At 38.4% G+C, this 26,234-nt stretch overlaps 2 protein-coding genes across 5 annotated transcripts; both read right to left on the reverse strand.

Annotated features, from left to right (window-relative positions):
• Positions 1 to 137: 137 nt before the first annotated feature.
• nlrc3l (NLR family, CARD domain containing 3-like) lies at positions 138 to 9,103 on the reverse strand. Its single transcript, XM_007564113.2, has 12 exons — positions 8,837 to 9,103; positions 8,255 to 8,446; positions 6,540 to 6,632; positions 6,267 to 6,441; positions 5,879 to 6,026; positions 5,596 to 5,688; positions 5,035 to 5,387; positions 4,221 to 4,427; positions 3,592 to 3,767; positions 3,242 to 3,512; positions 2,929 to 3,144; positions 138 to 1,452 (listed from the first exon to the last, which is right to left on the reverse strand). Exons 1-12 carry the CDS (start codon positions 8,848 to 8,850, stop codon positions 1,072 to 1,074), a joined length of 2,319 nt encoding a protein of 772 aa, XP_007564175.1. The 5' UTR covers positions 8,851 to 9,103; the 3' UTR covers positions 138 to 1,071.
• LOC103146271 (nuclear mitotic apparatus protein 1) lies at positions 7,464 to 26,108 on the reverse strand. 4 transcript variants are annotated; one of them, XM_016677427.1, is made up of 26 exons: positions 25,966 to 26,101; positions 25,647 to 25,716; positions 25,475 to 25,560; positions 24,442 to 24,515; positions 23,496 to 23,584; positions 23,332 to 23,406; positions 23,122 to 23,215; positions 22,873 to 23,038; positions 22,631 to 22,770; positions 22,416 to 22,527; positions 22,148 to 22,265; positions 21,795 to 21,935; positions 21,596 to 21,709; positions 20,874 to 21,078; positions 16,438 to 19,694; positions 16,120 to 16,329; positions 15,844 to 16,037; positions 14,875 to 15,012; positions 14,406 to 14,520; positions 14,119 to 14,314; positions 13,844 to 13,980; positions 13,451 to 13,729; positions 12,657 to 12,758; positions 12,262 to 12,576; positions 11,133 to 11,179; positions 10,086 to 10,294 (listed from the first exon to the last, which is right to left on the reverse strand). In XM_016677427.1, exons 2-25 carry the CDS (start codon positions 25,680 to 25,682, stop codon positions 11,144 to 11,146), a joined length of 6,429 nt encoding a protein of 2,142 aa, XP_016532913.1. In that variant the 5' UTR covers positions 25,683 to 25,716; positions 25,966 to 26,101; the 3' UTR covers positions 10,086 to 10,294; positions 11,133 to 11,143. The 4 variants fall into 4 exon arrangements, with proteins under 4 accessions (XP_016532912.1, XP_016532913.1, XP_007564172.1 ...); XM_007564110.2 differs by having other exon boundaries at positions 16,438 to 21,078; positions 25,966 to 26,105; XM_007564111.2 differs by lacking the exon at positions 11,133 to 11,179 and having other exon boundaries at positions 16,438 to 21,078; positions 25,966 to 26,105.
• Positions 26,109 to 26,234: the final 126 nt, after the last annotated feature.

Here is a 26,234-nt window from a genome sequence, read left to right on the forward strand (position 1 = left end):
TTATGAAAATAGGAACCTTACACTGGGAGTCAAATCACACGATGTTCATTCTGTGGAGCGCAGGAGAAACAGAAAACTAATATAAGAGAGAATCTTTCTCTAGAAAAACATCCACAACTGTGGCAACACCATCCATAGTTGGCTCACAGGAACTCTTAACTTTGTGTTTGGATTTTATTGCCACTGACAATTTCAATCAACCTTCAAGAGTAAAGCCAAAAAAATACAGATCCAATCAAATATTAAACTAGGAAAAACTCTTTATATGGCCTCTTACATTCACCAAGCATAATCAATAACAATGTTTGAAAAAGTCAACACAACTAGAAGAAAATATTCAAACAAGCAAAAACCCTTTTTACCAAGGTTAAGGAAATGTGAAAGGGAAGGAAAGCAGATGATCTTTGAACTCTTCTTTCCCCATTTTGCTTTCTTCTGCAAACACTCAAAAGTCTGTTAGCTTGTGTATCATTTCTGCATTTATTATCTAAACTAGAGGTCCTCAAGTCCAATCCTCAAGGGCCGGAGTTCAACACAGATGGCTAAATCATCTGCAGTCAAGTTCTCCAGAATCCTGCTAATGACCTCATTATTTGGCTCAGGTATGTTGAAGTGAGACATCTAAAACCCACAGGACGCTGACCCTGGAGGACTGGATTTGAGGATCCCTAACCTTAACTCACAGTGTAATTTCTCTCTGCTTAGGAAAATAAAGAAGTTATCCAGTGATTGGACATAAATAAGATGACGTCAGACTGAAATGGAGAATGAAATGAAATGAGAAAAACCAAAGACAGGGTGTATTTTAAAGGTAATCTGTAGGACTGGATACACATACCACAGTGCTGTAAAACGTTTACCTTTAGAATGTAGAACAGAACATTTTATGCTGTCTGGTGTAGCTACAACACTAGAGTATTCTTCGTTTCATCATAATTAAAGCAAGTACTGCTTTAATGATTGTCACTTAATGTTAGTTTTCAGCTATTTCCAACATCACCTTATTTAAAGACATAGTTGAATGAAATCAAAGCAGCCTTCATCCATTAAATGCCGTCCTCTAATCTCAGCTCAGTCATCTTTCTGGGTCATCTCTCTAAGGCACTCGTACAGGTTCCGCTTCCTGTCTTCAGGAGCGGACTGGATGGTCTGCTCCAGCAACTGCTCCACCTCCTTCAGTCCTTCCACCTTCGGGATGCCGTGTGAATACAGGAAGCCAGCGAGCAGGTTGCAGTGGCAGTGTTCGGAGAGCAGGCCACACAAGTAACGCAGGAACATATCGTAATGTCCCAGCTTGGAGCCCAGGGTCCGGGCCACAGCGCACTGCACAAGGCCTGCAGCTGATTTGCCATTGTATTTATACGAGAAGACTCTGGGCAGGAAGCCACTCTCCAGAACGTTCTTAGAGTCCAGGTAGAACGCTAAGAAGACGTACAGAGCAGCCATGAACTCCTAGGAGAGGAAACAGCAGATGTTAAGGGATTGGTTATGCTTGTCACTATTTACAAGTTGGAAAACTGTAACTATCTACAGTTTTTACAAATGTAACAGGCAGTTTTAATGTCACTCTGCTTTCCATTTCTCTCAAGCAGCTATGCCACCTAGTGGGGGAATGCAGAAACTACAATCTGATTAGGGTTTAAAGCAACTTCTGGGGTTTTTGCTGTTCACCACTCTGCCTCCACCAAAGAGGATAAACAACCTTAGACTTTCCAAGTGATCAATAATGATTGAAAATATTGTGAATTTAAGCTATAAATAATTATTTTTTCTAAAATGAGCCCAGCTCTTACAGTGTAATATCCAACTATACTCAGTTTAAAGGGTAGGAATGGTGTTGGGAAGAAGCTGCACAGCAAAGGAATAACTACTGTTATCGATCGAGCTTCCCAAATAATCCATTCATTCTCCATCCGGCTTAATTCTGTGTCATTCCAGCAGGCAACGGAGCGAGACGCATGGTTCCCCCCTAGTCACCAGTCCATAAAAGGGCAACAAAAAGACATGCAGGACAAAATCATGTATGTAAACCCACCATCATGACAAAGGGCAATTTAGACAAGCCATTCAACCCAATATTCATCTTAGTTTGAGTCAATTGATAAATTTCACTGAACATAACTGTAAGAATCAAGTTAGAAACAACAGCACAAGAAATAACCAATTAATATACTTGGATTGTTTTGCATCACACACTGCTAATTTGAAGCTCTATCAGGCTTTGTGTTGTTTTACTCTGTCATATGTGTGTTTAGGATTTCAGGACTTTTTTGCATAGACCCTTTGGAATAACAACTTACTTCAGATTCCCAAACAAGACCAGACAGCCATCCATTTCCTGTTTAAAAGTGATTTCCCCAAACAAACAAGATAGAAGCAGCACCAGATGCCATGCTGATGTGTCTCTAAGTCAGACAGACGATCATAGAGCTGCCACATATCTGTGGAGATGGAGCCGGGCTCAAGCTGAAGACAACCGCATGCATCAGGCTCAAAAGTCTCTTTTGCTCAGAGTGAATGTTGATTTAACATCAGCTGATTTTCTTCTTGTTGGTATCAATACGACACTCCTCACATACTTTAAAAATAGCTCATAAAAACCCAAATTAGACCATCAAAATAACATTCCTCTTGACATCTGCGACTCAAACAGCCTCACACAGCCTTGATATATTTGTATAGAACCTGGTTGTTTTACTCTAAGGTTATCTAAAAAAAAAATATTTAGGACCAACTTTCTCATATTTTAAAGCCTAGATCTATTCTTACAAATCCCCAATAAAATTCTGACAGATTGGTTTCATTGTTGAAAAATGCTTCAATTCCACATTCCTTACCAAGAGCAAACTGCAGACTCATTAGCAAGGAGTTAAATTCTCACTAAATCATTAGTTGGGTGCAATATACAGACACAACATGGTGGTTTACCTGAATGGTGTAGTGAGAGAAGCAGAACGTCCTTTTCCCGGTGATGGCTGTAGGAACGAGCTCGGTACAAAGGCCCGAGAACACAACCACCTCGTTCAGCTCCAGAGCCACGTCCTTTACATCCTCCTCGGTGAACACGTTGGTGTTCTTCTCCAGCATCTTGAAGGACATCTTCCCTAACATTCTCAGCAAGTTTACCTCAACTTTGGTCCATTTCTGCATGAAAACAGGCCAGAAACAAGACATTGCAAACGCCAACGCTGAAATTGAGACATGGAGAGACAACATTTAAACAGGAAAACGCAGTACACACCTCATTATCCCTCTTTCTGAAGTAGAACTTCAGCATGCGATTCGTCTGGATGATAATAAAGTGGATGAGAAACGGCGTCACTCTGGGTTTGTTGCTTCCATAGTTCTCCTGCTTATAGCAGCTCTTGAATATTCTTGACACCATCCAGGTGAAAAACGGCTGGCGAGCGAGAATCTGAATCGTCGGCACACGCTTGTAGTGTCTCACAATCTTCGCTGATAACTGAGCGTCAGCAAAGTGCTTGGTCAGGTAGTCGTCTTTCATCTCATCACTGGAGAACACAGAGAAGAGGGTAAGGAAAAAGCACAATACTAAACAGAGACTTTTAACAAATAAAAGAGACCACCTACGTAAAACCCTGCAGCTCAGCGACAACATCTACAAACTTAGACGGTATCTCTGTGACCGCTGCTCGTCTTCCCAGGATCCAGAGTCGAGCATTAGGAAGCAAATTTCCTCGTATGAGGTTGACAATCAAAATATCTATGTGTGTTTTGGTGTTGTTATCGGTAATCTCCGGAGCTTTCTGAAGGTAAGAACAAAACATAAAACCTTTTTTTTTTTTAAATTTCTTCTTGCAACAAGACATTTTCTGATTGTTTAGTTTTCCTAGATATATTTACTTCTTTATTCCAAATGCAGGCAAGAATGTCAACAGATCCATGTCAGTTAATCAGAATATCAGCAAATCGTTAATTTATTTAATTGTATGACTCATAAAATGACCCCCTGCTGACTTGACAGCTGTCCTGTAGACAGACACTGATAGACAACTCCTTTTTTGTAATAATCCTAATAAATATTCTGAGAATCATAATTTAGCTTTTTCATTTGCTCAAATCAATAATAATCAGTTCACAGAAAAGAACCCTTGAAATAAATCACTCTGTGTAATAAGTCTAGTTAAAACTTTGAGTTAATGAATCATCATTTATAGATGATTTCTGAAGATTCTCCCGAATGTGTGCAGAGGGGATACCTGAAAGTCCAGAGGCGCCTCGTAGCAATCATAGCAGTCCATTATAATGATATATTTGGCGTTCTCTTCCTCCAGTATCTTCAGACCCTTTATAGGAGCGTGGCAATATTCCAATATCTCTTGCATCGATATGCCTTCTTCCTCATATTCTTTGTTCCGGAAATGTCGCAGGGACCGGAACGAAAGCTTCAAGATGTACTGAATATCCTGAGCAGAAATGAAAAGGAATCAAAACAGTTTAATTTCCAAAATATACAAATATACAAGCAAACAAACAAAAATGCTTTTCAAAGATATCTACAAGAACAGAAACTACATCTGTAGTGTGGAAAACTAATATCAAATTTCAATGACAATAATGACACATTACACATTAATGACAATGTTACCAAATGGTGCACACTGCTGTAGTAAAGAATGAAGAAAAACAGACAAATGGAAAACAAATCTAAATAAGAGGAAAGTTGATGAGATATTCAAATAAAAGCTGCGTGTTTTAAGGATTCAAGGAATTCATTTTCATTTCAAACATGTTAAAAACATGAAGTGGAATGAAATTAGTTACTCTGGTCCCGGTGCAAACCTAAAATTGCTAGCTAATATGAGTTTAAAAGATAACTAGATCAGATCAAAGAAATAGAAAAATGTGTCACTGTCTAGTTGTGGCCACATGCCACATTTTTTCAGATTTCCATTTGCAAATCCCATGTACTATTTATCCTTCAGTTTTAAAATTAAACACCATTTTATGTTGGTTTATCGCATCAGAACCCAGATTACTGATTACTAAAAGAAAGCTTGTGTCCGTTCTCACCCTGTTGGCCTTTTCCTCTGACCAGTCTAGGCAGAACTTTGCCACAGAGACAGACATCCCGACTCCTGGGATCCCCGTGGTCACGACCGTCTTCACCGGTGAGCCATCTTCTTTCTGCAGTCGGAACAGGTTGTTCAAGGCAACAAGCGAGTCCTCGCTGGGGACTTGGATAGGTTTCGGGGTTTGTGTTAAGATCTCATGAGACGGGTCGACTCCTCCAAAGCCACGGATGGAAATCTGAGGCTCCACATACACGGCGTTCAGAAACTGCTGCTTTCCGGCTTGAGGCACCCCCTCGTGAGTGATTTGACTTTTACGGAATAAAAACTCCTTCAGGTAAAAACGAAACAGAGCTGTTTGAGGAGAAAAAAAAAGAAAAGGAAAAAACATGAGTGGAATTCTGAATAAAGAGATAAATTAAGCCAGTTTCGAACATGCGCTTCATTTAATAAAGTACTGCATGTTCAGTTATGAATGGGATAAATCTGGTTTGTAAAGAGCTGCTTACAATACGATTTGTGTGCTCTGGTCTTTCTTCAAAATGACCCGGCGTTATCTCACCTTTCGCGCATTTTGTCTTCAGTTCATTAATCTCCTCCGTCTTCTCCAATCTTTCAAGCGTGCTTATTGTCTTTGTCAGGGCTTTATCCTGGCCTGGATGTGAAAAGCAAAATCAGATGAGTAAGCAGTGGATGGAAAAGTAACAGGAAGCACACGCTGCACAATGATCCATCCAAATATGTGAACACTACTGGTAATGACACAACTACAGGATCACAGAAATCTGCTTTACTCCCAGCTTTGAGCTCCACCAGACTTGCACATCGTGGCAGTGTTTTCTTACCAAACAGCTCAATGATCTTATCCACAAAATCGAGAACATCTCCGTCCAGGATTTGCTGCAGGACGGGAAGCGGCTCCCATTTTTTAAACCATATCTTAAACTTGAACAGCTCGTCATTGTTGAGCCGGGATAGAACTTCCTGGATGCTCTTCAGACACAGACAAATGGACAAATGTTAACTTGTTGGTTACAAGTAGTACAAATAATTTAACTCTCAACTGGAAAAATTAGTTTAAAAAAAAAACCCCACAAAGATTAACTGATAAAAAGATGTAAGGAAGGTGTAAATCATCAGCTGGTAAATTAATTTAAAAGGCAGCCTTATCTTAAACAGCTGATGGTTATTGTTCAATAGCAAAAACAAGCAGCAGAAAAAGTGTGTACGAACTTTGAATATATAAGGCAGATCCAGTTCTGGGTCTAGTTTTCCTGGCTGGCTGCTCTCATCCTCCTGAGGCAAACCTTCCATTTCAAGAGGCTCGGGTGGTTCAGGGGAACAAGTTGTCAAAAGTTCATCGTCTTCATCCAATTCTGCCTCTTCGAGATCATCTAGTTCTTCAGAGCTGAGAGAGAAAATTAACTGATTTAAGTCAAGTTATAGATACCTAACTCCACATTCGAGCCGTCTGTATGACAGCAGTGTTTTCTGTGTTTTCTTTACCCTGCATCAATCACCATCCCATCTGGTGGCCTGGTCTGCTCAGTGGCTTCAGTGTAGAGTGTCTCTGTATACCGAGAGTGCCCCATCTGAGACCTGCAAAATATTCATCTGATTAACACAAAACTCCTAAAAGAATCAAAGAAACCTGTGGTTTCTTCAACATTTAAAAGGCAAAACCTTTGTTGTGCAAACGTTTTAAATCACCAGTACATTTTGCTTCAAAGGATCAAGGCTGAATCTAGGGATTCGGTCAGTAGTTTGTCTGACTTTCTGGAGGTCTTTCAGAGTTTTTCTTTGGACTTTTGCTGCTTTTATAGTTAATGTGTTGATACTCGCAAATGAAAAATCTATACTTACTGAGGAAAAAGATATTGATAGATATCATAGGATCGATAAAATTACACAGCCCTAAAAGAGACAAGCACATTTTTTTCTCACTGTCTGGAGTTAAATAAGACCGAACTTCTCTTGTTTTCAGTCAGTTAGAATGACAGAAATTATCTCTATCTGCTAAATGACAGAAAACTCTGCGACAATTTTATTTTTCTTCCAACTTTCTTTGAATTCAGCCGTTTACATGCATTTGGTCAGTATCACGGACAAAGATGAAGGGATTGCAGCAAACCCATTTAATAGGAGGAAATCTTCTTAATGCTAAACCCAACAATAAACTTTGGACTGACAACAGATCCAAGAGAAAACCACAAATCTCAAAGAAATTGCCACTGAATTCTCATATCCTTAAGAACTCAATCTCTACGCAACTCTACTGAAGCAGAGGAACTATATGTATGTTATGATATATATATATACTATATGTTATTGCTTAGATGTTTCGTCTTTGCTACAATGTTAATTTTATGCATTTATTTTGAAAAAAGTATGATAGAAATGTACAAACTTTATACACCAATCAGGTATAACATGATGACTACTTGCTGATAATGTGCATCTCTTTAACAAAGAACATAGAAGCAGTGAAAATGTTCAAGCTTAAGGATTTGAGTGAGTTTGGCAAGAGGCAAATTGTGATGATTCAACAACTAGTTAGCGCGCATCCTAAAGCTCTGAATGCTCTCAATGACAGGAATAGCGGTGAAACAAATCAGAGGGCTTTACGTAGCCAGGGCTCTATGATGTAAATGGGAATTGAAGGCTGCCATGTGTGGTCCAACAAGACAGGTAATCTACTGCACCTCAAACTGCTGTTAGAAAGGGGTCAGATAATGATCAGTGGTTAGCTTAAAACAAGTCTGATTCATGGAAGTCTCAGCTCACAGTTTAAAAAGTTCAAGGATTTGTTGTAAACATCTTTCTACAAGACTCCACAGCACTTCTTTGGGGGTCTAGTGGAGCCCATAGCTCACCAGGTGAGGCTGCTTTGGCGGCCAAAGCAAAGAAGCCATGTAGTCATAGTCAGAATGTCATGATACATCTAATTGGTGTTCATAATTAACTTTCAAAGTAAAAGCCATCAAAAGAAATAAGAAGGTGTTTACTAGTTTCTGTAAACATGACAAATATTTTCTCACACGCAGTGATACAATCAGAAGGTGTAATATAACTTCACACCATCGTAATCCGATATGAGGTTAAACCAGCCCAAACACACAGCAAAGCAAAGGTCAGTGGAGATCTAATCCGATTCTAAAGCACCAAAATGCATATAAGACACAGACAAGTTGGAACAATTGTGAAACTATGTGCAAAATTACCCAACAACTGGAGGAGCAGGAGGATCCGGTGCTGCAAAACACACGACTTCAGGGATTCCTCCCCCTCCTTCCTCCTCCTCATCGCTCTTCTTCTCCATCTCATCACATTCGCTCTTCATCGAACCATAACTGGACGGGGGCCTCTCATAGGTCTCACTCCCCGATTCCACATCGCTTCCTGCGGCTTGGTTGCTGTGGAAATCAAAAGAAAAGCTTTAATTGACTTAATTTATGGCTATCAGAGCAAGGGGGCGGGGAGCACGCCACACGTTGCAGTTTTTAGTAGTAATGTGTGAACATGTAATATCTGTGCTATAATACTTTTACAAAGCGCTGTAACTAATGCAGTAACATTTATGCAACCATATTAACCACAATTATAAAACTATTCTAAATCATGAAGTACTTGTAGCCAAATCAGATCAAATGTTTTTGCCTTTTTTTTTTAGCAGAAGCTAAAACTTCTGTTTTAGCTTAGCGGTGGTGCTTACAAGTAGAACTACGTTACATGTAAGAAATGTTTCATACTAAAATATTTAAAACAAACTTCAATAGTTGCTTTATACAAAGAACACAACCTACCTTTCTGAGTCCATGGTTCTTGGTTGTAATGTTTGCCAGGTGAGTTTAAGACGGGCGGAAATGAAACTGAAAACACCTGGTTTACCTCACTTTACAGTCTGAAAACCGCTTTACATTAACACCGAGCAGTGGAAAGGTGGCGGGTTGTATAATAAATACACTTCCACTAGCAAACAATGCAAATAAAACAGGCTAAAACTTAAAAGGTCATGACTAAAGCCGTGTCTAACTTTCATTTCCTGATCATTTTCCTTCGTCATCTGAACAATTTCCGGCCTTAAATTTTCAGAATAAGAGCTTCAGTTTTACGATTACTTAAACCTGGTGCAGTTCTGTTCATTTTCTTGTCTTATTTTTGTATGTAAATTTTTCCTCCTCTTGGCAGAATGATGTTGTAATCTTCAAGTTTACCATCCCTTGTTTTACAAAATAAAACGAATAAATGTTTTTGACAAGTCCAGTCAGAATCCTAACTTGAATCTGTAGATGGAGCCATTACTCTTGTCAGTAATTATTTTATCTCTAGTTTATATTAAAGTTCATAGTTCTTTTTTTTTATCTGTCACATCCACCACATGTTGATTTTCAGGGCACATTAATACCAACATTTAGCTCTAATACTTAAGGTTGAGGCTCTATGTCGGAAGTGCACCGACAGTTTATGATCCAAGAACATTCTAGTCAACCTGAAGAATGTGCCGTATTGCTTCACCAGTTATGCTCACCTCTCGACAGCAATGCAGAAGCAATGAGTTTGGCAAATACATAAACATGACTTAATCAAATTCAGTTTTGTCAATTGTTAAGCTGCTGGTAAACAGTAAAACTAGTAGTGAGTGCTGAAATCATTTGACACAGGTGGAAATTCTTCCCATAAAGTAAAATCTAGTTTAGGGTGAATGAATGACATAAGTGACATACATTAATTTGTCTTAGTAGTCAACACCTTTACAGATATGGAGAGCCCCTTCCATAACAATTTAATTGTTTTACATACATTTCAATTTAAATATTAGCAGAGATCAAACAATTTATTTTAAAAAAGTATTCATGTGAGCAATGTATTTGCTTTTGATTGCATCATTTCAAGAAGTCTTTCAAAGATGAATTTGTAGTACAGTACAGTCAAGTGTTTTCTACTTCTCTGGATCCATGCTGAAACATTTCAAACATACTCACTAAAATGAAAGAGATTCCAACCTGAACCCCAAATCTGCACCTGGTGAAATAAGGACACTGCAACTTTTACTTAATTTTATTATATTTTATTTTACAGGGATTTTAATGGTCTATATAACAATCAGATCAGGAAAGGTAATTTAAAAAAAATAAAAAAATCCTAACGGACAAAACTGAAATCTTTTAGTGAAAGGCAAAAAGAGAAAAATGAAAATCAAGAAAAATAGGTGGTAATGAATGTCATTCTTGAAGCCTTTAAACCTTCATCCTTCTCATAACCTGTGGAGAAAGGAGAGAAAAAAAACGTTTGTTGTTACAAAAGAAGCTAATTTCCATAAAATTAATACATTATGTTACTACAAATCAAACACCTATGCAACAGAGTTTTTGCAAGTTTCAGCCAAACTTAAAATTTTTTCCAGTTCCAGTTTTGAAAAGAAAACTCTATCTGAATATTGAAAATATATTTTACTTTAAGAACAATGTAAACTAATGTTTGAATTGGTGATTTGCAGCATATGACCCAAGTCCTTTTAACACCTTGGCCACCAAACTTTGCCAACTACTTTCTCGGTTACATACAGTAATTGGTGGATTTTGGCCAATTACCAAAACCCTTTTATTTAAACACTTGTTAAATATATTCCCCCCGCCACCCCCCCCCAAAAAAAGGTAGAGGATAACAATGTTATTACACAAGTAAACTTGTGTAAACCATACAGTAAGTCAGGTTCAAGAGCAGACATATTTTGAAGTTTTGCAGAAAAAACAAAAGTTTAAAAGTATAAATTCATTATAGGGTTAATTTATTCTCTGCACCATGGAGTTTTGTAAAATAAATAAATTCCTCCACAAGAACTACAATTCAGAACAAAACACGGCACAACTATTGAACAAACAAAAGAAAACATTTCCAAATGTTAAACTTTTTGGTATTTCATATAGGACATATAAATATTTTTTAAGGCTGGATATTAAGAAAAATTTAAGATCTTGCAGAAACCCTGTTTTAGTAAAATAACAGTAGTGTGGATCCCGTGTTCCTGTTAGGTAGTAACACCATTAAGCCCAGTGTGAGAGCCACAAAGTGAGAAAAACTAAATATATATATTTGAACCTTCTTGGGTCTCAGAAAACCTTGTCTTCCTTTATAGGGTCTTGCTTCTGAAAAAAGTTTTAAATTTGCAGTTACTGAAAATTAGTGACAAAGCTTTCTCTATAGTACTTTGTTCAAGTAGTTAATGTAAATCATCAACTCAGTGAATATAATACAGCCTGCATAAATTGCAAAGAACAAAGTGGATTGTTTTGTTTTTGCAGGAAACTAAAACCTTTTGAAAACAGCAGGGAAAGCTTGTCTGAGAGGAATGCAGCTCTTAAACCAGTTAGACAAGACATCAAATCCGAGGTAAAGTTCTTCCTGTACTTCTTCCTGCAGTAGACATGATTTTCTCAGTTAAAGTAAGAAGCATATATTTTATGAATGTTAATATGCGATTGTCTCAAAATTATTCAGCCTCTTAAACAGAATTATTCTTCACTGCACACATTTGCAAATCAGCAGCGTCTTTATCCACGCCTTACGTAATAAATCAGAGGGCTGATGAGATATAAAACATAACATCTCAAAAGCCTGGGCTGCTGACTGTACAGATGAGGAAAAATGGACATATTTACAGAATTGTCAAGTTCAGGGGGGGAAAAATAAAATATATATATAGCTCAAACAAGTAAAATGATACAAAAAGAAAACACAACCAAGGCCCTGTACATTCCAGAAGATAAAGCTGTAACGCACAATTAACAGGTTTCTAGCTGAAACAGTAATTACGCCACCAGGTGGAAGAAAGATGCCAGAGCAGATTCTTGATGTGGCAGGAATAAGACACACTTTGTAGTAAAGCTCCAGTATATTATATATTAATATATTTTAAATGTCTTCCAGTTCCAGTGTTAACTTGCATCATCATTGCATTACTTGAAAATGATCTCAGCATTGTTTATTGCAATAATTTCTGGGACAATTTATCGTCCAGCAAAATGTATATATTTTATAAAACACAAATAAAAAATTAACTCAAATTTAGACATGTGGACAACTTGTCCAATATTCATCTCTTGATTAGTTGTGTTGTTAGCTACTTATTCATGACAATGTTTCATTAGTCAGATTTAACATTTTACAACTGCAACACCAGCTGTCTGAAGAGATGGTTCTTCTATGCATTGTGTTTATGCATGTTTACCTTGCGAGCACTAGCAGTGAGTCCAGGAGACTTGGCAGACCTGCTGGTGGCTTGAGATCCTCTCTGTGGCCGAGTTGCAGCCTGTGGGGTCTTAAAGCTACCAGCTTTCGCAGATCGTCCCACTGAGGCTTGAGAATTTACTGAAGGGGAGTTTTCCAGAGCCTTTCGAGCATTTTTGTGGGACGGCGACTTCCTCAGACCTTTTCCAGGTGATTTTCGAGTGGAATTGCGCAGTTTGTTCAGCCCTTTCTTTAGGTAGTTGTTGCTCTTTGGGGTGTTGTCAATCGTGAACATCATAGACTGCCGACGATCAGCCTGAAATTAATTTAAAGACAACAGTCACCAGACTCTACAACAATAGGAAACATGACAGTTCCACTCAAGTTTCTACTCACAGGACTAACGATGGGGTGAAGAATAGCACTGGATGGTCCACTGCTCACATTCTTGTTCTTGGGAGTGAGCGGACGAGGGAAGCAGCTGGCTTTTGTCTTTCTCTTCAGATGCAAAATAAAGAAACATAATAAATTTTTGGTTTTCATAACAAAATATTTTTCATAGTTCAGTTAAAATTTGCACAATACACTCAAAATTGGCAAGGATAGAGACAGTGTCATAGATTAACACCATTAGGTTAAAAACAATGGATAAATCTGTATTTCGGTCATTCACCCAGTGATCTGAATGAAACTATTTTCACTTCTGCACGGTTCCTTTTAATTTACAATATAAGGGTTTGAATCTAATTTTTTTTTCTTTTTTAAATCAAGCAAAGATCAGGGGCATTCAGTTTGATGCATAAATTGGATCAGCCTGGTTATTCAGACATTTCCTCTTTGATTCAAAACAACGATCCATCAAAGAAAAACTGCATCACATTTTTCCTAGATTTATCCTTCAAAATAAATCTTAAAAGATTTGTTTTGTAATCCTTCAAGGTAAAAAAAAAAAAAAACGGTCAAGATCAGAAATTCCAGGTCAGAGTTCAAAATAAATCTGAAATTAAACAAGAAAATCCTGTTTGCTGCACCTATACATGTAGCCAATAGTATTTAATTTTATTTTCATGCTATACATGCTATTCATGTGATTCAAGTGTGTTGGATCAGGGGAACATCTAAAACGTGCAGAATACTGGCCCCGACTTTAAACAATATTATGCTTGATAATTGAGAAAACATTACTGCACCTCAGGTGAAATCTGGTGAACAGACGAGGTGGATGACGACTGCTTTGGGCTTCTCAGCTGAGAGGAGAGGGCTGATCTTGATGGCAGCTGGCCTGGCATCAAGGACAGACGATGGGACCGAGTACCAACCCCCGTGTGGCCCACCATGAGGGAGTGGCGATGGGAGACCAGGGAGTCCTGCAGTTGGCCTGGCATCATGGATGCACGTCGGATTGTATCTGACGGGTCACCGGTGCGAAGCTCTTCGTCCGTGAAAATTAAGGCACTGCCCTGGCCAGTCTACAGGAACACAACAAGAGGGATCTCATGAAAAATCTACTTGCTACAAATACGTACTTTACTTGTTATACTATTTCAGAGTCTGCTGCAGGAAGGTTGTTTGTTTTTCCACACCTCTGACTCCACAGGGTAGCTACTCTTCAGATGCGGGAGGCAGGCCTTGTTCCTGGCCTGCAGCTCTGCGATCCTCAGCCAGTCCTCAGGCCCACCATCAGGCTCGTTCTCTGCTCCCCCACAGAATGTACTGGTACCTGGAAGAAAGACGACACAGGACAACTGCTTAGATGCTACAGCATGTTCAAGAAAGTTAGCAGATAACATTTTATCAAATTTTTTTTCAAACTGAGGATCTTCTGAACACCATGTAGGTCTGATAGATATGAACTTACTGTGTGAATGGACGGCGCTCCGTCTGTAGCCTGGAAGGCCAATGAGCTGATCACTGGCAGCTTTGCTCTTGTCAGCTGGTGTATTAAACATGTCCGAACACATGGGTTGTGCAGCATGAGCACCGGTGAGGTTTGGTTGGGAGCGAGCCGAATGCAGGCTGTAAAAGGTCTCATCTTCACTGCGACCTGGAGTTTTCTAGAGATGGGAAAAACAAGCAAGAGACTCAAAACTAGAGCAGAATCTCAGAGTGGACATCATATTTAAGAGCAAAGACTTTTTCCTCTACCTTGGACATAGTGATATTTATGACCTGTGTGGTTCTGCGTCTCTTTACAGATGAAGTTGGATTTTTTCGGGTCGAGTCCAGCTCCAAATCAGAGTCGTCACTTTGTTTGTCATTCCTAGGAATTAAACAACATTTATTTGTTTCTCCTCCCATTTATTCAGGCATGGACATTAAGACCAGTTAAATCAGGCAAGTCCTCCGGGTTTCTTCAAATGAAAACATGGATGTTACAAAAACTGTCTCGGCAGTGAAGGGGTTCTCCCTGAAAAGCTCAGAAAACTGGTACAAACCGTCTGACTCTGCAAATGCTGCTTTTAATGGAAATAAAACAATAAAGGCTAAGCCAATATACTTTCATATAACTTGTAAATTCAATTATATTTTATGAAAATGTCTAATTTCTCATACAGAAAACAGTTTAGGGCCTATTGATGCAAGCAGTGTAATGTTCATTACAGCTTAAACCTACCTTCTCGTTCGTTTGGTGTTAATGGGTGTAAAATACAGAGTTTCCAGTGACTCTGCCTGAAGGCCCCGACGTTTGGCTGCCAAACGTTCTGAGCTTCGAACTAGCGGAGTGCTTGATTCACCAGGTGCAGACAGTTTCCTGCAAGGAAAATGGGGAAAAAAAAAAGTGAAAATCATGGAATCTGATCCCTTGATATTCTCGTAGGATCAGTCACAGACTAAAATACACGAGAGAAGAATAAAATACAGGATACTAAAAAATGCAATAGGAAAACCTACTGCAGTTTTTTTCTTCTATTTCTAACACATTTTTGGCACTAATCTTATTTTTTCATAATTTCTGCAATGTTCTGACAGCTTGAGAATAAAATGTTGCTGTAATTCTTGATTGGTAGTTTGCCCCAACTCTGATCTGATCCCTTTTATTTTAAAGTCTAACCTTGGACTTGTTAAATAAGATATGGAGGATGTGATTATTCAAAGCACAATTTGTGAACTTTGGTACATTTATTTTGTTTAATAAAAAAAAATGTAGTCCCAATACTAATTTGCCATTTTATATGTAGTTTAAAGAAGCATATGTACAGTTCAACTTAAATTTAAAGCCATCCGTAGAGACTAAGTGTGTGGTAAAATAGACCTTCTAGATTTTTTAACTAGTGTTTATTCAGTAAGTCAAAAACCATAAACTGATCCAGGTGTTATTAGGCAAACCAAAGAATACATACCATATCAATAAATCAGAGTGAATACTACTGCATTTATTCAGTAATATAAAATGGAAGAAGTAATAAACTGTATAGAAAACCAAAACATTTTTCAAAATTTTGTGCTGTCATTTCCAAACCTGGAAGATGGTGAAACTACATTTCATAGTATCAGACTTTTTAGGACTGCAATTGACCCATTATCTGTAACATTTCCACTCCGTTTAAGGTTTACAGTTATTGACTCATAAATTAGAGGTTACCTTGTAGTGTTAAGAGAGTTCTCCAATGAGCTTTGCTCCAGACTGTCTGAGCTCATGGACCTCTTCACCTGTGCTGTAGTGCTAAAACCCAAGCGCGTCCTCCTGGGGACCTCTAGGTAAGCAGACTCTGTCTGACCACCTCCGTCACCATGGATCTTATTCTGTGTTCTCAGGGCTTGATCAGCATAAGCCAGCTATAGACGAAGAGATGATGATGAGGCCACAAGAGCATAAGGTGTGATGGTTTTGTATCTTAACTGAATGTGTAGTACCAACCTGTGTCTCTAAACTGGCGACCTGACTCTTGAGTTTTTTCTCGTTGGTCTGGACTTTCTCCAAGTCAAGATGGAGTATCTGATTGTCCTGGAGAATAGCTTTGATTTTGTTGTCTTTATCCTCTAGAGCCTGTTTAAGCTCCATGTTTCCCTCTTCGCTTTTCTGGAGAAGCTGCTTCTTGCTGTTGTAATAGCTCACAGCTTTCTCCATCTGTGGGGTTAAGATGACCAAACGGACACCTTTGTATGACACAAACAGCAAAACAAAAATACGAAGACATCCGACTTAAAAATTTTTAAAGAGTAACATTGAACTGACCTGAGCCTTGTAGTGTTCAGCAGCCTCTGTTTTTGCTGCAATTTGTTGCTTCAGCTCTCCATTGATGAGCTCAAGTTCTTCTGCCTTTTCTCTCCGCTTCAAAAGTTGCTCTTTTGCCATTTTGAGGATTTCAAGCTCTTTTTGCAAATCAGCCTCCACTTTACAAGAGGCAAAATACTTTCTCTCCATGGCCTGACTGACTTGAGCAAGCCTGTCTTTCTCAATGACTGCATCTTCAACCCGTTTCTCCAGAGCTCTTTGGTCCATTTCTACTTGAATTATCTTGGACATGAGTGCTTCTTTTTCTTGTAAAAGAACCTGCTTTTCCTTCAGCGTGGTCAACTGTAAGGCCTGAGCAGCGTCTTTTGCTTGAAGACTTACAGATAGGGCCTCTTTTTGGTTGTCTAGCTCTGCCTTTATCAAGAGAAGCTGCTGCTGGAGATTGTTCACCAGCTCTGCAGACTCCTGCTGAGTTTCAAGTAACTTCTGCTCTTTGGCACAAAGTCTTTGATAAATTGTTTCCAACTCTCCTTTAAGCTCCTGAATCTCATCTTGAAGAACATCTTTCTGCTTGGAATCCTCCAGCTTTAGCTCAGCCACAATTTTCTCATTGGCCTCAGCCTCTTCTTTTGCTTTCTGCAACAAACTAACTTGAAGCACAACCTCCTGATTCAAGGTGTTCAGATTTTGATCTTTATCAGCAATGAGCATCCTTGCTTCTGACAACTCTGCCTGCAGATTCTGAAGCTTCCTTTCAGCTTCAAGGAGGTCGTTTTCTTTCTCAGCCTGGGATGCTTTTAATTTTTCAATCTCCTTTTCATGCGAGTGAAGTTGTTCAAACTGTTTGTTTAACTGTTGGACATTCTCATGTAAGCTCTCAAGTTCTTGACTCTGTTCTGCGTTTTCTTTTCGTTGCTTAGCCAAAAGAGCTTCACGGGAGTGGATTTCTTCTTCCGCCTTCCTCATTGAGGAGCTGAGAGTTTCCACCTGTTTGTTTAAACTTTCAATATCTTGATGCAACGAGTTCAACTGCTCTGCTTTTTCAGTCTTCAGCAGCTCCATCTGTTTTTCTTTGGATTGAATCTCACTTCTCAGCTTCCTCAGTTCTTCCTCAGAATCCGACAGTTGTTGCTGAAGAAACTCCTTCCGAGTCTGCAGCACTTCTTCACTGATTTTCTTTGTTTTGGCCATATCATCCAGTTGTGTTTGCAAACTTTTAATTTCCTGCTGAAGCATATCTGACTGGGTGGCACCTTCTTCTTTAAGGTTGACAAGTTGCTCTTGTTTAGCTTGGATCTCCTCCCTCAGCCTTGATGTTTCTTCTTCAGAAGCGGCCCTCAAGTTTTGAAGTGAATCCTTCTGCTGGGAAATTTCAACTTCCTTCTGAGTTAGCAGGTTTTCCTTAGCCAAGACTTGGTCAGTTGCAGACTGGAGAGATTCATTCAAACATTCTATCCGATTCATTAGAGTTTGTATCTCGCTGTTTAAGTCTTCTGACTCCTTGCAGTGATCACCCTTCAATGTTTGGACTTCGTCCTCTTTAGATTTAATCTCTTGCTTCAGTTGATTCACCTCGTGCTCAAGAGCTGTTCTGTGGTTTCTCAATTCTTCAATCTGCAAAGAACTTTCCTGTTCTTGTTTGGCTAAGAGATCTTCCTTGGCTTTAATTTTGTTTTCAGCAATCTCCAGAGAACTAGAGATGTTTTTTATCTGCTCATTTAAAGCTTCAATTTCCTGCTGCAGTGACTCTGATTTTGTAGACGTCTCCGTCTTTAGCTGAACCATCTGCTCCTCTTTAGCATCAACCTCAATTTTCAGCTTCTTTAGCTCATCTTGAGATGCGTTCATCTGCATTTGAAGGGTTTCGATTTGCTGAGTGCTCCGTTGTTGCTGTTCAGCAAACTCATTTTCCTTCAGCTGCACGTTCTCTTCAGCTGCCCTCAATGAGGAACTAAGACACTCAACCTGAGACTTCAAATCATTTATCTCCTGATTTAAACCATCTGTCTGCTCAGCATTATGACTTTTCAAGAGTCTCATCTCTTCCTCTTTGGCCTGCATCATCTCCTTAAGTCTTTGCATCTCCTCTTCAGAAGTGGCCATGATCTTCTGATGTGAATCCTTCTGCTGAGAAATTTCCATTTCCTTCTGAACCAGCAGCTCCTCCTTAGCCAGCAGTTGGTCTGCTGTAGACTTAAGGGATTCATTCAAACATTGGACTTGATCCTTCAGAGTTTGGATCTCATTGTTTAAGACACCTGACTCCTTGGAGTGATCACCTTTTAGCATTTTGACTTCATCCTTGTTGGTTTGAATCTCTTGCTTCAGTTGATTCACCTCATGCTCAAGAACTGATCTGTGTTTTCTCAACTCTTCAATCTGCACAGAACTTTCCCGCTTTTGCTTTGCCAAGAGATCTTCCCTAGCATTAACTTGATTTTCAGCAATCTCCAGAGAACTAGAGATGCTTTTTATATGTTCATTTAGAGCGTCGATCTCCTGCTCTAGGGCCTTTGATTTATTTGACGTTTCGGTCTTCAGCTGAAGCATCTGCTCCTCCTTAGCATTAATTTCTGCTTTTAGCTTTTTTGCCTCATCTTCAGATGCATTCATCTGCATCTGCAGAGTTTCTATTTGCCGAGTGCTCTCTTGTTGTTGCTCTGAAAACTGATTCTCTTTCAACTGCAAGCTCTCCTCAGCTGCTCTCAATGATGACCTAAGACATTCAACTTGGGACTTTAAATCATTTATCTCATTATGAAATGACTCAGTTTGCTCTGAACTGTGATGTTTTAAGAAACGCATCTCCTTCTCTTTATCCTGGATCTCCTCCCTCAGCCTTGACATTTCTTCTTCAGAAGCAGCCCTCAATTTTTGAAGTGAATCCTTCTGCTGGGAAATTTCAGTCTCCTTCTGAGTTAGCAGGTTTTCCTTAGCCAAGACTTGGTCTGTTGCAGACTGGAGAGATTCATTCAAACATTCTATCTGATTCTTCAGAGTTTCCATCTCGCTGTTTAGGGCCTCTGACTCCTTGCAGTGATCGGCCTTTAATGTTTGGACTTCATCATCTTTAGATTTAATATCTTGCATCAGCTGATTCAAATCATCCTCAAGTACAGTTTTGCTTATTCTTAATTCTTCAATCTGCAAAGAACATTCCTGTTCTTGTTTGGCTAAGAGGTCTTCCTTTACTTTAATTTGGTTTTCAGCAATCTGTAAAGAACTGGACATGCTTTTCAACTGCTCATTTAGAGTGTTAATCTCCTGCTGCAGTGACTCTGATTTTGTAGACGTCTCTGTCTGTAGCAGAACCATCTGCTCCTCTTTAGACTCAATCTCTCCTTTTAACTTCTTTATCTCACCTTGAGATGCGTTCATCTGCATTTGAAGGGTTTCCATTTGTTGAGTGCTCTGCTGTTGCTGTTCTGCAAACTGATTTTCCTTGCATTTCAAGTTCTCTTCAACTGCCTTCAGTGAGAAATCAAGACATTCAACTTGAGACTTCAAATCTTTTATCTCTTGATGTAAACAGTTGGCCTGTTCCGAACTTTCGATTTCCATCAGCCGCATCTGATCTTCCTTAGCGTGGATCGACTTGTTCAGGTTTTTTACCTCCTCTTCAGAAGCAGACAGTTGTTGCTGCAGAAGCTCTGTTTGGCGAGACTTTTCTTCTTGCAGTTTTGTAAGCAAGCCCTGCTGGGTCCGAACTTGTTCCTCAGCTTTTCTCAAAGCATCGTTAAGACTTTCTATATTAACTTTTAGACTGTCGATCTCTTGCTGAAGAGACTGAGAATGTTGAGTGGTAGCATTCTTGAGAGTGACCAGTTCCTCATTTTTTTGCCAAATCTCTCCTTTTAGCCTCTGCACCTCCTCCTGACAGCTTAAAATCTGTTGCTGAAGTATTTTTTTTTCTTCAGCATTCTCTTGCTGGGTTTTAGCCAGCAGATCCTGCTTGAGCTGTATTTCCTCCTGAGCCCGTTTCAGGGATGAATTAAGGCCCTCCGTACAAACTGTTAAGGTTTGGATTTTATTGTGAAGAATTTCTTCTTCATGTGATTTTTCCTCTAGTAATTTATCAAGTGTGTCTTGTTTGGACTGGATTTCATCTTTGCTCATTTTACTTTCTTCTGCAAACAAGATGACTTCTTCTTTGAGGTTGGAAATTTGTTGGTCCCTATCGGCTAACAGAGAGGTAGCGGCCACCAGCTTCTTCTCCAGATCCTTCATCTTTACGTCAGTCTGATGTAGAAGATCTTCGTGCTCTCTCTTTAGGTCTTTCAGTGTTGTTATTTCCTGTTCACAAGCTGCAATGTGTTCTTGCAGTTTGGTCATCTGCTCAGTTTTCTGGTGCTCAACATGCTCAAGCTGAAGTTTCAGATCACTGATTTCTTGTTCAAGAACCATTCTCTGTTCATCCAGATCTTTTCTCAGCTTGTCCACAATTTCATCCTTTGCTTGAATTATTTGTTCAGTTTGTGCCTTTTGTTGTTTAAGTAGCTCTTTATACTGAGTTATGTCTTCCTCACATTCAGCCAACTTGTGAGTTATGGTATGAATCTGTTGTTCTGCCTTTCGTAGGGAACAAAGTGTGCCCTCAAGCTCGTTCTTCAGACTGATAATTTTAGTCTCCAACAATTCTCTCTGGTGGTATAAGAAGAGGAGACGCCTAATGAACATTTCTATCATGGGATAAAGGTTTATTTCTATAACCCAGCAATAGGGTCAGGGGTTATAAATTGTAAAGTATTACCCTCACATGGTCCCTGCACACTTTCACAGAAAAAAAAGCCAAAACCCTCCAGATTTTTTCAGACTCCGCTTTACAGAATTATGCCTTTTGCTGTACAATCATCTTAAAATAAAATATCCAAAAGTTCTCTACAAATTTATCTCAGATATTTCTGTAGAGGATAGTTTTCATACATGGTAACTGCAGAAAAGAGACAGAAAGCAAGGAAAGAAGGGCTCAAAAGAGAAAACAATAAATAAAGGACAGACACAAAGAAGAAAAGATGTACAGAATTAAAGTTACAGTCGGAGAGGGACTAAAGTCTAGAATACAAATATATTTCCATATTCTTATTTTATTCCTCCAATCTTAATCCAGACTTGGAAAATACTAAAATAAAACTAAATCTTTCCACGGGACCTTGCTTACCTCCATTACAGGACCCATATTTTCCCCAACTTCCTCTTTGGTGGCTTTGTTTAGTTCTTCCTCTAAACAGGAGATTTTTCCTTGGAGGATCTGGACTTGGTCATACAAAAGTTCCTGAAGAATAAGGAACCAGAACTAAAAATAGTAACGGTAATATAGAAACGGTGCTGCACAGTTTTATTGTGACACTATTGCCCACCTTTTGTGTGGTTGCTTGGTTGAGTTCTGATTGCAAATGGCTTGTTTTGTTTCTCCACTCCTCCTCAGCAGACGCCTGAGCTTGTGTCAGCTGGCCGTTTTCAGCTTCAAAGACGGCCAACTTGGAACATAAAGCTCTCATCTGACAATAATTCAAACATCTTTTAGAATTAGGCCTGCAATAAATATTTAATTTTCTAGTTTTAAGGGCTAAAACAGACAAAATCTATATGTACTATGTGGCTGTGTGCCAAACCCTTTTTACAATAGGAGCAATGGCATTACACTGGCATACACACAGAGCTTGTTAAGCGCTAATGAATTTAATAGAAAGTAGAGTTTACTCATAATTACCTGGAAGGAGAGATCGCCATTTTCTCCTGTAAGTTCATCCACCTTCCGCTCCATATGAATAGAGGTACTCTTCAAATCTTTGTTTTCCTTTAGCAGCTCGTTAAGGCGCAACTGCAACCTAAGGAAATTAATCACAATTTTTTTTTTCCTTTACCTTTTTATACCTTTATATCTATCACGATAAACTTCTCTCACCTCTTATTTCAGATGGTATTGAATTGAATTAGATAGGTTTAGACATTTATTTAAATCATATTTGCACACTTACGAGTCGTTTTTGGCCTCAAGCTCAGTGATTTGTTCGCTGATGGTCTGCTCCTGATTTCTTTGTTCCTCTTTCACCTTATCTAGGCGGTACTGCAACTGGTTGATATGAGATTCTAAAAAAAAAAATTTTAAAATCAGGGGAAAAAAAGAAAAAAATAGAGTACAAGTAGAAATGGAAAAAGATAGCAACCTTGCATAATGAGTTATTTGTTCTACCTTTCTGGGTAATTAGTGTAATTGTGCTGGCTAGCTGCTTCTCCAAATCATCTCTGGATTCTCTCTCTTTGATCATCTGTCTTCGCATTTTTCTCAACTGAAACTTAGGTGTATTCATGACCTCAGCCAGAGGAGATTTGCTGCAAAAATAAAAGTTAAAGAACGAGATTCGTACATCTAAATTCAAACAGGCTTAATTGGAGTTATAATAAACAGAAGGTCCAACTAAACAAACTCAATACCTGACAGAGGAGGAAGCCACCGTTTCTAGACCTACAAAGCCGACCTTCTGTGTACGCAGAAAGACTGGAGCCTCATCGTCTGAGACTGAGGAGGTGGTGGACAAATTGGAGGTGGAAGTGGAGTCGGATGACGAATTGTGAAAGATTTGTCGACATACAGGCAGATCTGAACAGGTTTGTAGTTTTTATGTCAGTCCAAATCAGTAGCTCACACACACTGGTATTTATGGGTTAAAGGTTTAGACTTACATCTCCTTGTCAAGTGTGCATCCAGTGTTTTGTTCAGATAAACACAACCTTCTTTCTCGCTCACATAAAAGTCGGTCATGTTGGCAAGCTCACGCTAACAGAGGGAAATATACATATATGGACAATCAATTTCAGTTACATGTCACGATATTAAGCACTGCAGTGAACAAAATACAGTTTTTTTTCATCATGTATTATACTTCTGCTTACCTCTGCATCACAATCCAGTTCACTAAGAGTGTGGCGGTCATTCATCATGTCATGATAAAACAGCAACAAAAGTACCTGAGAACAAAGCAAAATATAATCAGAATGGGTTTTAATTTATGCTTGCATCATTCATTTCACCACATTTGATCTCCTTTGTTCTTAACCTTTGAAATTTCCACCGTTAGCTGCTTTCCGTCTTTAATGCTGTCCCATGATATAGGGGTGCCTTTAGTTGGGTTAAATTTGCATTCTCCTGTTGAAAAAAAAGAGACAGAAATTTACTTCCCAAGTACTCAAAACCTTCTGTGCTTCTATTAAAAATAATGGCATGATTTTTTTTTTAAATGCAAGAGCCCCAATTATTCCAACTAAAGAAAAAATAAACAAACATGTTAAAAACATAAAAGTAATAATTCTTCCTATTGTTGTGAATCTGCTTACAAATGTTTATATTTATGTATAACAGATACATCATGGATAAACTGAATCATGTTAAATAATTATAAATACTTACAAAGCAGAAAATCTCCCTATGCCATTCTGCTCCTTGTATTGTAACAAGTACAAGCTAATATTACTTATTAGTAGTTTGCAGTCAGCTGCTTTACAGAGATGATAGTCATAGCTCGTCATTTGTAATTCCATAATACTTTAAACACAATTCAGTTATAAGTTTGTACTACCCAACTGCATAGAGATCCTGCTCAAATTATAAACTTTAAATTGGGTAGGTCCCTTCAAAGGAACCGACCGTCAAATCGACCCACTGGGACTCAAAATATAATACACTAAGCATTGCAGTGGTTTTTGCTTACCATGTTTTGTTCTTGACATTATATTTTATTTTTTTGTTACAACTAACTATGCCAGTTGTCCAGCAAAAGTAGGCTGGCTTATACTGTTTCTAACTGGGAAATGAGAGTAATTCCCAGTTAGAATTACAAACATTCGGGTCCACTGCACCCTCAAGGACTGATTTCAACTAGCAGGTTTCTGAAGATCTTGACTGCATGCAAAGTGTTGGCAAATTAATTACTTGATTCTCGCAAGTTGGAATAGGCCACATATTAAACATTTTATGCATATTTTAAAGTAATAAATAAAGCTTACCTTCCAGAAACTCTGTAATGAAACGAACCCGATCCTCAAAAGAATCACTGAAACAAGGGATTTCCCTCTTTTTCCTGTTACAACACAAAATGACAAAATCAATTATCAAGGACGTAACACAAAACTTCAATCCCTTTTCATAAGAAGCCGACACTTTATGAGTTCTCTCCAATTTTTTCATTTGACTTATATTTTCCATGTGTGTACTGTAAACGCATATCAGTCTTGGACAGGAAAACATACAGTATTATCTATGCATCAAAAAAAACACACAAAGAAATACTATTAAAAATAAGCTGCTATAATGTCATTACAATTAAAGTGAAAAGGTAAACAGTTGTTCAAATAAACCAGATTGGCTATGCTAACACACTCTGTATGACAGTAGGAACATTTACATTTATGGAAATTTAATATACCATGTAAATATATTTTACACTGGGAATCAAAATACAACACACTAGGCATTGCAGTGGTTTTTGCATATTATGTTTTGTACTTGACATATTTTAAATAGAGAAATACTATGTTGCTGTTCACCTTATCTTGCTTGTTAGGAATTTCAAAATAACTATATGAAACTACACTGTTTAATTTTTAGACATACTGTGTTTGTGATTATAAATCAAATACTTCCTTGCATATTTAGTTGTTGGAAAAACAGTGATCAATAATACAATATCGCATACACCATAAGCCAGATATCACAGTGGAAGTAGCCATAAAACCATAGAAAATAAAAAAAAATAAAAAAAATATTTTTAAAAAACTGTGAAAACATTATAGAAACACTTAAGGTTAATCAAATTAATATTTCAGTAATGGAAATTATCAGTAATTCAACACTTCAACATAGACCGTGTGGTGAAATCTTGTTAGAAACGAAGCTTTTAGGACAACGAATGAAGGAGAAAGGGTGAAAAGTGATTCAGTCAGACACAGCTTTTACTCCAATAACAAGGTGAGGTCTAAAAAGACATGGGAACCTCCTTGTTTACATAAACAAACCCAGAACTTCAACGCTCCAACTTACAGTATATGAATCAGTTTCACCAGGACCGCCCCATCCTGTAAATCATCGATCTGGATCTCGCTGTTCAATGCAGTGATACTATTGACCTGTACAAAAATAATTAGGAATAAAATTAGTAAATAAAAAAAGTATTCTATTATCATATGGATACCCAATAATAGGTTAAACTTACCCAACTGAGAAGAGCCTTAACACCCAAGTTTGTCATCTTGGTTGACCCTTTATCTCAAAGGGATTTTAAACTATGAGGGGAAGAAAAATAACAGCTTGCTACTAAGAACTTGAGCAAACAAATGTGAACACATTTCAGTCCATATGAGTGCTTGTCGATTTAACAAGACATTTTTTTTCTGCAGCATTTCTTAGTTTTTAAATGGCAACAATGCTATCTTCGTTATTTAAGCTAAGCGATAATTACAGTGACGTTTCTTAATTAACGTTCCACGAAAACTCAGCCAAGATAAAAGTGTTCCCTTCAAGCAGGTACTCACCTAAAATGCCAAGTCTTCCCTATTGAACAGTACCGTCTTGTGCTACATCAACTTCTAACACTAACAGCAACAGCTACGAGTTTTACCAGGTGAAACGCGACAAAAATTCAAACTGCCTTTAGAAGATTGAACCAACCAATCGGAGTACTCATTTTGACGCATGTGAAAACAGATGAAGGCGATTGGATTAAAATCCGGAAGATGTAGGTACGTAAAGATTGTGACGTTTCCCCGCCTTGTTTTTTTTTTTTTTTGTTTTGTTTGTTTTT

The sequence above is a fragment of the Poecilia formosa genome, unplaced genomic scaffold (assembly GCF_000485575.1).
Source record: "Poecilia formosa unplaced genomic scaffold, Poecilia_formosa-5.1.2 Scaffold155, whole genome shotgun sequence".
Taxonomy (NCBI): domain Eukaryota; kingdom Metazoa; phylum Chordata; class Actinopteri; order Cyprinodontiformes; family Poeciliidae; genus Poecilia; species Poecilia formosa.

Bases quoted from the DNA above. Each gene is read 5' to 3' on its own strand.
- nlrc3l (XM_007564113.2), bottom strand. The intron at 6,027-6,266 runs GTTCGTACACAC...CTGTGTCTGAAG, and splicing joins ATCTGCCTTATATATTCAAA to AGCATCCAGGAAGTTCTATC. The intron at 3,145-3,241 runs GTGTGTACTGCG...GTTTTCATGCAG, and splicing joins TCAGAAAGAGGGATAATGAG to AAATGGACCAAAGTTGAGGT.
- LOC103146271 (XM_007564110.2), bottom strand. From the start codon at position 25,682: ATGACAAACTTGGGTGTTAAGGCTCTTCTCAGTTGG. The intron at 23,585-24,441 runs GTAAGCTTTATT...TTTTTTCAACAG, and splicing joins CATTACAGAGTTTCTGGAAG to GAGAATGCAAATTTAACCCA. The intron at 22,771-22,872 runs GTATTGAGTTTG...TTATTTTTGCAG, and splicing joins GTGGCTTCCTCCTCTGTCAG to CAAATCTCCTCTGGCTGAGG.